At 42.0% G+C, this 12,115-nt stretch overlaps 1 protein-coding gene across 1 annotated transcript; it reads left to right on the top strand.

The window, feature by feature from the left end:
* Positions 1 to 217: 217 nt before the first annotated feature.
* LOC135474973 (beta-1,3-glucan-binding protein-like) lies at positions 218 to 6,517 on the top strand. The gene is made up of 8 exons (XM_064754681.1): positions 218 to 304; positions 545 to 619; positions 1,283 to 1,343; positions 1,768 to 1,938; positions 2,355 to 2,432; positions 2,769 to 2,865; positions 5,469 to 5,592; positions 6,305 to 6,517. The coding sequence occupies exons 1-8, from the start codon at positions 218 to 220 to the stop codon at positions 6,515 to 6,517; spliced, it is 906 nt and encodes a 301-aa protein (XP_064610751.1).
* Positions 6,518 to 12,115: the final 5,598 nt, after the last annotated feature.

Below are 12,115 nucleotides of genomic sequence, written 5' to 3'. Positions count from 1 at the left end.
CGGATGAAACCAGGGCTAGTTAGATAACAGATAGATAACTGATCGAAGGCTTTGACAGATAAGCACATACATGTATACACGTATATGTATATGACCATCAATAAAGCTGTCGGCTTACATGTACGACATCCATATTTATATTGCATTTACAGACAAATCGGAAGGAAGAGACGAACCTGTTATCGCACTACCTCCTTGGCCAGCCCCTAAAACCAGCATGAAGCTTATATTCTTTGATGATTTTAACTTTCTGGACAAATCGAAGTGGTTGTTGGCCGCAAGCTCAAGCATGTCGAAAGGACAGGTAATTTGTTGAGTGCTCGGGGTTTAACGTCGTGCGGTAATCTGTTGTATATATGGAGTCCAACGTTGACTCGAGTCCACCAATGTGGCGCACAAGTCTGTTAATATAACCTGCCAAAGCTCGGTGATGTACGCCACATACCCCATTGTCCTCTATCCATAATATATATACATAAAAACATAAAAAAATAACACGAGCATGTAACTGTTTGAAACGTTTCAGATCTTTTCATTTCTTTAGCATGGTGAGTTTGAAATGTACACTCCTGACGCATCTAACTGTTTTGTGAAAGACAGCAAGTTATTTCTACAGCCGGTAAGTATTCCAGCTATCTATATGCTTTACTGTGTGAATGGTGTAATAAGTCAATAGTCATATAAAACCTATAGTTTTCCTTGAACGGCATATAATATCATACATATATTTTTACATTTAATACAGTTTGACTTAAGCTTGCTTTGTATAAGGTGGCGTTGGGAACGATCGCAGCGGCAGGTCCTATGCTATAGCATATGGTGTGTAAAGGCGGGAGATCCGCCTTAGAGAGATATGACAAGAATGTGCAAATTTCAAAACTCGACAACAAGTTCACAAATCAGAGGTTTAAAACTTTGTCCAAGTGCTCGTAAAAATTTTGTGGTCGTGGAGATGCTTGCTGAGTAATTATAATGGGAAAATTTTTCAGATCCATATTTCTGTCATGCTTGCCAAGACATCGTTCATATATCGCTGACGCAGTGGTTGAACAATGCAGTAAAAAGTTACTTTGACAAAGAGTTCGAATCCTATAGTTTTGTTTGTTTTTAGTGTTTTTTTCCGTCGTGTGCTATTATAACACGAGGTGGAAGATTACTTTCGTCATGCATAAGATACCGTTTTGGTGTTGTAATGGTTAGAGCCTTTGCTTCGAAGTCGGGAGACCTGGGGTCGAACTGCCCGGGTATGAACTATATGCATATGTTTCCTTATTATCCACAGACCTTAACAGCCGACAGGTTTGGAGAAAGCTTTCTTCACAACGGATTTCTTAACTTCACCGGTAAGTCGGCATTGTTTGTTACCTCCACCGAAGAGGTAATGTTTTTGTCCGTGTTTAGTTTCTCGTCATCATGTGGGACCGTCTGTCTTTCTGTCCGCAGACCAAGTGATTTGTACTTCTGCCAAAGGATCATATGTTTTTGTTGGCGTTTGTTTTGCAGTCTGTCTGTGGTTAAACGTGTTGGAAAAGTTCTTCACGGGCTTTGATGAAATTTTGCACACAGAGATATTGTGTTGTCGCTGGCGAAGGAACACGCTGGCGAATACTACCATGAATGCTCATTTTTCATTACATCTAATTCAATGCAGAAAGCCTCCAAAAACACGGGTGACTGTATTTTTAGATACCTTTTTCTGTTTCTCTTGCAATAGCTACCTTGATTTTCAGTGTCGGTTTCTTTTAATCGTGTGTTTTTATGTATTAGAAAAGTGGGGTTATTGTTATCCCACTTGGAACGAGGGTTGCGTCCGGAACACGACCACAGACGGGATTATGCCCCCTGTTTTGTCGTGTTACATGAAGAGCAAGTTTTACTTCCGCTATGGTAAGGTGGAGATAATCGCCCAGATGCCGCGGGGAGATTGGCTGTGGCCAGGTGAGAGCAACGCCTTTACCGTTGGTCTATGAACAAGCCTTGGTGATCGTGTTTAACCTTCATCAAGAAAAAAAATCGTGTAACCTTCTGATGTCTTACTATAATACAAAGCAGATTTTTAAGGCACGTGTATTATTCTGTGACCACAAAGTCAATCACCAGTGACCAGAGGATTCGCAGACTCGATTCCAGCTCTTCAGAGTCAGATTGGTTGGCAGGTACTAGGCGCAAGGCGTTAGTTCTCTGGTATCCCCCTCCTATCATGGCCTGAAAGACAAAACATGGATAAAACAATTTAGTACGACCTTAAACACCAACCAACTCAATAAATAAATAAATAAATAAAGTTTGTACAAAGATAATACAAGATTGTCCTATTTATATGCACTATATATATATTTTGTTGACATTGCCAGCTTTGTGGTTTATGCCTGAGTTCAGCGTGTATGGTGGATGGCCGCGCTCTGGGGAGATCGACATGACAGAACTATTAGGTATAGTGGCTGGCTAAAATTGATAATACGAACATGTATATTGAAATAGTATAGCGACTAACCGTGAAAGAGCATACCAATATAAAGCCGTCGAACATAATTTTTAATCAAGGCTAAATACATCTCATGACATGGATAAATGTTATGTGTTGAGTACGACGAAACAAAAACTTAACAAATAAACAAAAGTTATGCTTTGTGGAAACTCAAATCAGAAAAATAATATATATTGAACAGTGTAATGGGTCTAACAGATTAAATCGAAGTTATATTTTTATGCAAAGTAAATCTTACCTGTGCTCAAATAAATACGAGTGCTGTACATTTTTCCCCCAGGAAACATGAACTATGGGAGTGTTGGAATCCAGAGAACTACCGCTTCTCTTCACTTTGGAAATGATCGGGACCATGACACACATCTGACAAATCAACAGTAAGGAACAAAGACACATTTACATCAGTAACAAACGCGAGCATGCCAAAATTACCACAGCATTGTGTCAATAGTTTTCAGTGAATTTACAAGGGTTGGTCAGAACGGCCTGGATCCCTGAAACACATTTTATTGCCTCTGCGCAAATCATTCCATGTAATGGAGTCGTCATGTAAATCTATGTATGTATATATGCTCAAACGTTGTTTCCGGATAGCACAGTTGGTAGAGCGTCCGCTTCGAGAGCAGTAGATCCAGGATCATTCCTGGGTCGAGTCACACATAAGACTTTAAAAGAGGAAGTTGTAACTTCCTCGCTTCGCGTTCAGCATGAAGGCGCTAGTGCAATGACTGTTTGACCCGTATCAGTATAATGGCACGACAAGGAGGTACGTTACATATACGCTATGGATTCCTTCGTCGTCATGTGACTGAAAACTTGTTGGCACGACGTTAAACCCCAAGCACTCACTCACTCAAACGTTATTTCTTTAGGAATAGCATTTGACTTTTACTGTGAAGTATTCACAATGAAACGTCATCGGGATATTCCACTCGATGGGAAATACAAAGGTAGTGTTCTGTAGCGCCTGGCGGTTATAATCTATCCTACTCAATGCTTTATTAAAACGAATTCCAATTCTAGAACTGGTCTTTTTGACACGACAAAACCAGATACTGCAACATATTTTTATTGTACATTAGACATGTATTGTCAGATTTGCCATATTTCAGCTGGCTGAGCAATGGAACATACGCCGATGGATTCCACAAATATTCAATTGATTGGACACCATCTTATTTGAAGTAAGTGCTGTCGGACAGAATACTGGAGACTTGCGACTTGAGTGCCAGTGCTTTTGTATGTTTTCTGATTTGGTTGGCGTCACGTGATATGTCTGATGATTCATATTTATAGTAGTTAGGTTAGTGGGTAAGGAACCAGCCCACCCAGCCTCTGGATTATATCCGCCACTGCTTTAGCACCATGGTTGAGGACACTTATCTTCCTGGACCGTGGTTGGAGACACTTATCTTTCTGGACCGTACTCGAGTGGTAGGGGGCACTTATCTTTCCGGACCGTGGTCGAGTGGTCGGGGACACTTATCTCTCTGGACCGCGGTCTAGTGGTTGGGGACAAATCTATCTTTCTGGACCGTGGTTTAGTGTTTGGAAACAAACTTATCTTTCTGGACTGTGGTCGGGGTCACTTATCTTTTTGGGCCGTGGTTGCGGACACTTATCTTTCTGGGCCGTGGTCTAGTGGTTGGCGACACTTATCTCTCTGGACCGTGGTCGAGTGGTTGGGGACACTTATCTGTCTGGACCGCGGTCTAGTGGTTGGGGACAAATCTATCTTTCTGGACCGTGGTTTAGTGTTTGGAAACAAACTTATCTTTCTGGAGTGTGGTCGGGGTCACTTATCTCTCTGGACCGTGGTTGGAGACACTTATCTTTCTGGACCGTGGTCTAGTGGTTGGGGACACTTATCTCTCTGGACCGTGGTCGAGTGGTTGGGGACACTTATCTCTCTGGACCGCGGTCTAGTGGTTGGGGACAAATCTATCTTTCTGGACCGTGGTTTAGTGTTTGGAAACAAACTTATCTTTCTGGAGTGTGGTCGGGGTCACTTATCTCTCTGGACCGTGGTTGGGGACACTTATCCTTCTGGACCGTGGTCTAGTGGTTGGGGACACTTATCTCTCTGGACCGCGGTCTAGTGGTTAGGGACAAATCTATCTTTCTGGACCGTGGTTTAGTGTTTGGGAACAAACTTATCTTTCTGGACCGTGGTTGGGGACACTTATCTTTCTGGGCCGTGGTCTAGTGGTTGGGGACACTTATTTCTCTGGATCGTGGTCGAGTGTTTGGGAACACTTATCTCTCTGGACCGCGGTCTAGTGGTTGGGGAGAAATCTATCTTTCTGGACCGTGGTTTAGTGTTTGGGAACAAACTTATCTTTCTGGACCGTGGTTTAGTGGTTGGGGCCACTTATCTCTCTGGACCGTGGTTGGGGACACTTATCTTTCTCGGCCGTGGTCTAATGGTTGGGAACATTTATCTCTCTGGACATTGGTCGAGTGGTTGGCGACACTTATCTCTCTGGACCGCGGTCTAGTGGTTGGGGACAAACTTATCTTTCTATTTTCATGGCATATGTGATTCGAGTTCAAATCCGGCCTTGGACGAGGAATTTGTAGATTACCCGCTGTAGATTACCCGCTGTAGATTACCCACTGTAGATTAACCGTTGTAGATTACCCATCGTAGGTTACCGCTGTAGATCACCCGCTGTAGATTATGTCTGCGTGGCCTTGGTGACGAAGCTACGGCTTGGCAGTTAGCGCAGTTTTACGTTCATTAAGACTACTTGTCTTCCATCAATTTATAGTGTTCAAGTCTGTCCGTCACACGTGACAGTGTAATGAATTGCCAATGGTCACGCGTATGATTCACCGTTGAATCCAGCCTTTTGTCAATTTACTTCAGTCAGGGTTTTATTCCGACTGTTCATATAAATGCCTATAAAGTATCAACGTGCACGTGCCATGGCTTGATCAGAGATAAGTGAACAAATGCAGTAATGTTCTCTCTTTGCAGTGTATATATAGACGATTTCCTCATCCTGGGCACCCCGACGCCTCCCGAGGGTTTTCATGATCACTATAATATTACGGGCCCGAATATCTGGGGAAGCTCTCAGAATGCGCCATTTGATCAGCCGGTAGGCATGTTTTATCTTATTACGTGAACTCACCGACAGCTATAGATAAACCAACATCAATAATGAACAAATAGTTCCAGGTAAAAAATTACTTCATTACTTACTAATAGGCTAATATACCTTTACCATTAAGCAGGTGAAATTTCAATTTTTAACCGTTAAAATGAACCAAAATGTAGCAATAAAGCTTTCTTTCTTTCTTTATATATTTATTTACTTGATTGGTGTTTTACGCTCTACTCAAAAATATTTCACTTATATATGACGACCAGCATTATGGTGGAAGGAAACCCGACAGAAAAGGAAAGAAACCCATGAGCATCCGCAGGCTGGTGTCATATCACCTACGAACAGGGAGGGAGCCAGAGTGCGCTGGACTCGCCCGCCCCTGGGTCGTTGTGCTGCACTAGCATCCTAACCACAGTAGGCCACGGAAGCCTCACTTTATGCCTTCCATTTATTGTAAAATAGATTAATAATAGATTAATTGATAATAATAGATAGATAAAGGTTTGTTACCGAGGTTTATGAATCATATGTATCCATAAACTGTACGTATCGCTATTATTTCCTTCATTGCTGGTTATCGCCACACCCATTTAACTTTATATCGCTGTTGTCGTAACCCTCACACATCAGCAGATGTTAACATTGTTAACATCAATCCATTGCCAACGTTTACCTGTAACATAGCCCCATTTTTCTATTTCAGTTTTACATCATAATGAACAATGCTGTGGGTGGTACCGGTGGTATCTTCCCCGACAATGTACCGAATCTTCCCTACCCCAAGCCCTGGTCAAACAACGATTCCCCACCCACAGCTATGGACAAATTCTGGAGACATAAGGATCAGTGGTATTCCACCTGGAACGGGGAAGACGCTGCCGTCAAAGTTCAGTCTGTCTCTGTTTGGAGCTATTGAATAAAAAGGCTTTTACATAGTACTTTGTTATTAGCTTAACTTAGTTTGGAATACCTGTCCCTCATTAACTGGTTCAACAAAAAATAACCGAGGATTGTGGCGATCAGATAGTTGACGGCTGCATCGACGTGTAAAATTTCCCGGCGGCACAAAGAAAAAATCCACTCAAAATACCGTCTCCACAAGCTGCCTCCGTGACTTCTTACCTTTTTCTGATGAATTTGTATCTCTGTTGTTTACTCACATGGGTTTTATCCCACTCTGACGATTCTAACCGACTGGTTTTAGGAGGAAGAGAATTTCCTAGCGTTCCTAGCGGTGGAATTTCTGTGTGTTAGAAGTGGACCTAACGAGATTTTATTAGAATTACACGGGTCCACGTATACCCATAATCATAACGGACCAAAGTCCTCGTGGTACAGGTTCCAGTAATTCATGACGGCCCCAATGTGTATCATATCCAGACCAAAATCCCTGTGGTACAGGCTCCGGTAAATCATGACGGTCCCAATGTGTATCATGTCCAGACCTAAGTCCCCGTGATACAGGCTCCGGGCAATCATGACGGTCCCAATGTGTATCATATCCAGACCAAAGTCCCCGTGGTACAGGCTCCGGTAAATCATGACGGTCCCAATGTGTATCATATCCAGACCAAAGTCCCCGTGGTACAGGCTCCGGTAAATAATGACGGTCCCAATGTGTATCATATCCAGACCAAAGTCCTAGTGGTACAGGCTCCGGTAAATCATGACGGCCCCAATGTGTATCATATCCAGACCAAAGTCCCCGTGGTACAGGCTCCGGTAAATAATGACGGTCCCAATGTGTATCATATCCAGACCTAAGTCCCCGTGATACAGGCTCCGGTAAATAATGACGGTCCCAATGTGTATCATATCCAGACCAAAGTCCCTGTGGTACAGGCTCCGGTAAATCATGACGGTCCCAATGTGCATCATGTCCAGACCAAAGTCCCCGTGGTACAGGCTCCGGTAAATCATGACGGTCCCAATGTGTATCATGTCCAGACCAAAGTCCCTGTGGTACAGGCTCCGGTAAATCATGACGGTCCCAATGTGTATCATATCCAGACCAAAGTCCCCGTGGTACAGGCTCCGGTAAATCATGACGGTCCCAATGTGTATCATATCCAGACCAAAGTCCCTGTGGTACAGGCTCCGGTAAATCATGACGGTCCCAATGTGTATCATGTCCAGACCTAATTCCCCGTGATACAGGCTCCGGTAAATCATGACGGTCCCAATGTGTATCATATCCAGGCCAAAGTCCCCGTGGTACAGGCTCCAGTAAATCATGACGGTCCCAATGTGTATCATGTCCAGACCTAAGTCCCCGTGGTAAAGGCTCCGGTGGACTCAGCTAGTGTGAGGGAATGGCGGTACATGTATACGTGTACATGTGACTCTGATGAACACAAGACAATAACAATAGAGATAATCCACTATTAATACATGTATAATCTTCAACATTTTTTATGCTACATATTTCCCAAAAATACCCATCATATAAGTTCTTCACATTTTCCAAGATGCATGTTCTTCAACATTCATCCCTATACATACAACATGGTGACAGTCTTCACACGTTCTGCTACATCGTTTACCATACAAAGTCTTTAACATTCATCTTTCACATTCAACATTTTTCACCACACATAAACACCATTCTTCACCACACATATACACCATTCGTCACCATACATATACACCATTCTTCACCATACATATACACCATTCTTCACCACACATATACACCATTCTTCACCATACATATACACCATTCTTCACCATACATATACACCATTCGTCACCATACATATATACCATTCTTCACCATACATATACACCATTCTTCACCATACGTATACAAAAATTTTCGTCACATTCTTCTTAACATTCACCATACATGTACACTATTCTATGCCACATTCTCTTCAACATTCTTTACTATACATATATGCCACTCTTAACCACATTCTCTTCAACATTCTTCGCTACATTTTCTTCACCATACATATACACCACTCTAAACAACATTCTCTTCACCATTTTTTGCCGCATTCTCTTCACCATTCTTCGTCATATTCTCTTCACCATTCCTCACCATATATATATACATTCTTCACCACACATATACACCACTCTTTTCCACGTTCTCTTCACCATTCTTCGCCACATTCTCTTCAACATTCTGCACCATACACATACAACATTCTTCACCACACATATACATCACTCTTTGCCATATTCTCTTCACCATTCTTCGCCACATTCTCTTCAACAATCTTCACCATACATATAAAACATTCTTCACCATACATATACATCACTCTATGCCATATTCTCTTCATCATTCTTCGCCACATTCTCTTTAACAATCTTCACCATACACATACAACATTCTTCACCACATATATACACCACCTTTTGCAATATTCTCTTCACCATTTTTCGCCACATCTTCTTCAACATTCTTCACCATACATATACAACATTCTTCACCACACATATACATCACTCTTTGCCATATTCTCTTCACCATTCTTCGCCACATTCTCTTCAACATTCTGCACCATACACACACAACATTCTTCACCACACATATACATCACTCTTTGCCATATTCTCTTCACCATTCTTCGCCACATTCTCTTCAACAATCTTCACCATACATATACAACATTCTTCACCATACATATACATCACTCTATGCCATATTCTCTTCATCATTCTTCGCCACATTCTCTTCAACAATCTTCACCATACACATACAACATTCTTCACCACATATATACACCACCCTTTGCCATATTCTCTTCACCATTTTTCGCCACATCTTCTTCAACATTCTTCACCATACATATACAACATTCTTCACCACACATATACATCACTCTTTGCCATATTCTCTTCACCATTCTTCGCCACATCTTCTTCAACATTCTGCACCATACACACACAACATTCTTCACCACACATATACATCACTCTTTGCCATATTCTCTTCACCATTCTTCGCCACATTCTCTTCAACAATCTTCACCATACATATACAACATTCTTCACCATACATATACATCACTCTATGCCATATTCTCTTCATCATTCTTCGCCACATTCTCTTCAACAATCTTCACCATACACATACAACATTCTTCACCACATATATACACCACCCTTTGCCATATTCTCTTCACCATTTTTCGCCACATCTTCTTCAACATTCTTCACCATACATATATAACATTCTTCACAACACATATACACCACTCTACGCCATATTCTCTTCAACATTCTTCACTGTACATACTTGAATTCTTCGCCATAATACTTTTTAACCTTACATCACTTAGTTTTTTAATTTTCCTATTTACACATATTTTTTCACGTTCCTGAAAGTGAGCTACATTTCTTCACCACTCCACATTCCTAAATATCTTGCAGACACTATATACATCTTAAGCATTCTTCAAAATACATCATCCAAGATTCACCACCACACTCATTTTTCAGTACTATTTGTCATACATCTTCATCACATATTAATGAACATTCATCTCCACCCAAAACAAACACCCACAGCATAAATAGCCAGTATAAATTAACTGTAAGGGAGCAAATGGTAAAATGTAAACATCTAGACTTTTCTGTTATGTGAGATGCATCTATCAAGAGGCTACATGTTAACATCACAGCAGCTACAATTAAGAATATGACATAATAAAGAAGTAAATTTCTTACACAATCGGTGAAGATTTAATATTTCTGAGAGTAAAACAGCTAAGCTTTATAGAACATAGAATGTCAATTTAAGTGGAAAGGGCACCAATGCTTCCAATCAGCACTTGTATATTTGTATAGCAGGCCAACCCTGGAATCACATATTTTGACACTAGACATGTACAAATAGGCTTGTAACATCAATCATGCAGTGCGATTGATCAACAAATCTGCAAATTATATCAGTTTCTTCCAACAATATTAAGACGGCTAGAAAATTCTGGACTAATAGAGGCTGTATATTGAGTGAAAAATGTCGGCTTATTTGTGACATGATTTGCACATTTGTGGCATGATTTACATATTTGTGGCATGATTTACGTATTTGGGGCACAACAGCAACAGTCATTGGCAGACGTATATGTATATTGTCTGAGAGGTAAATCGTCGTTGTGATCACTTCAATCGGCAGGCTGGTACACATAAGTAACTGTACCAAAAAGTTCAGTGTAAATCTTCCCTTATACAGCTCTATGACAACTGATGCCTGGAACTCGGCCGAAGTTGTATGACAACTAATGCCTAATGCTGGACCACAGCTCTATGACAAGTAATGCCTGTACTGGGCGGCAGATGTATGACAACTGATGCATGTACTGGGCCACAGCTCCATGACAACCACTGCCTGTACTGGGCTACAACTTTATGACAAATGATATCTGTTCTGGGCCACAGCTGTATGACAACTGATGCCTGTACTGGGCCACAGCTGTATGACAACTGATGCCTGTACTGGAACACAACTGTTTGACAACTGATGCATGTACCAGGCCAAAGTTCTATGACAACTGATGCCTGTACTGGGCCACAGCTGTATGACAACTGATGCCTGTACTGGAACACAAATGTTTGACAACTGATGCATGTACCAGGCCATAGTTCTATGACAACTGATGCCTGTACTGGGACAAAGCTCTATGACAACTAATGTTTCTATTGGGCCCGACTCTATGACAACTAATGCCTGTACTGGGCCACAGCTCTATGACAACTGATGTCTGTACTGGGCCACAGCTCTGTGACAACTGATACCTATACTGGACCACAACTGTATGACAACTGATGTCTGTACTGGGCCGCAACTGTATGACAACTGATGTCTGTACTGGGCCATAACTGTATGACAATTGATGTCTGTACTGGGCCACAGCTCTTTGACAACTGATGGCTGTACTGGGCCACAGCTCTATGACAACTGATGTCTGTACTGGGCCACAGTTTCATGACTACTGATGCCTGTACTGGGCCACACCTCTACGACAACTAATGCTTGTACTAGGCCACAGCTCTATGCCAAATGATGCCTGTACTGGACCACAGCTCTTTGACAGCTGATGCCTGTACTGAACCACAGTTGAAGGACAACCGATGGGTGTATTGGGCCACAACTGTATGACAACTGATATGTGTACTAGGCCACAGCTGTATGACAAGTGATGTCTGTACTGGACCACAGTTCTATGACAAGTGATGTCCGTAGGCCTACTGGGCCACAGCTCTATCACAGCTGATGTCTGTACTGAGCCACAGCTCTATGACAACTGATGTCTGTACTGGGCCACAACCCTATGACAACTGATGTCTATACTGGGCCACAGCTGTATTACAACTGACGTTTGTACTGGGCCACAGCTCTATAACAACTGATGCCTGTACTGGGCCACATCGGTATGACAACTAAAGCCTGTACTGGGCCGCAACTGCATGAAAACTGATGCCTGTACTGGCCCACAACTGTATGACAACTCATGCATGTACTGGGCCACAACTGTATGACAACTGATGTTTGCACTGG

The sequence above is a fragment of the Liolophura sinensis genome, chromosome 9, assembly GCF_032854445.1.
Source record: "Liolophura sinensis isolate JHLJ2023 chromosome 9, CUHK_Ljap_v2, whole genome shotgun sequence".
Lineage (NCBI taxonomy): Eukaryota > Metazoa > Mollusca > Polyplacophora > Chitonida > Chitonidae > Liolophura > Liolophura sinensis.
This window is presented reverse-complemented; position numbering and strand designations above follow the sequence as displayed.

What these genes read in the sequence shown, in the direction of transcription:
- LOC135474973 (XM_064754681.1), top strand. Translation starts at nt 218, where the DNA reads ATGAAGCTTATATTCTTTGATGATTTTAACTTTCTGGACAAATCGAAG. An exon ending in GCAAGTTATTTCTACAGCCG is followed by an intron (nt 620 to 1,282) that starts GTAAGTATTCCA and finishes TATTATCCACAG; the next exon opens with ACCTTAACAGCCGACAGGTT. An exon ending in ACACATCTGACAAATCAACA is followed by an intron (nt 2,866 to 5,468) that starts GTAAGGAACAAA and finishes CTCTCTTTGCAG; the next exon opens with TGTATATATAGACGATTTCC.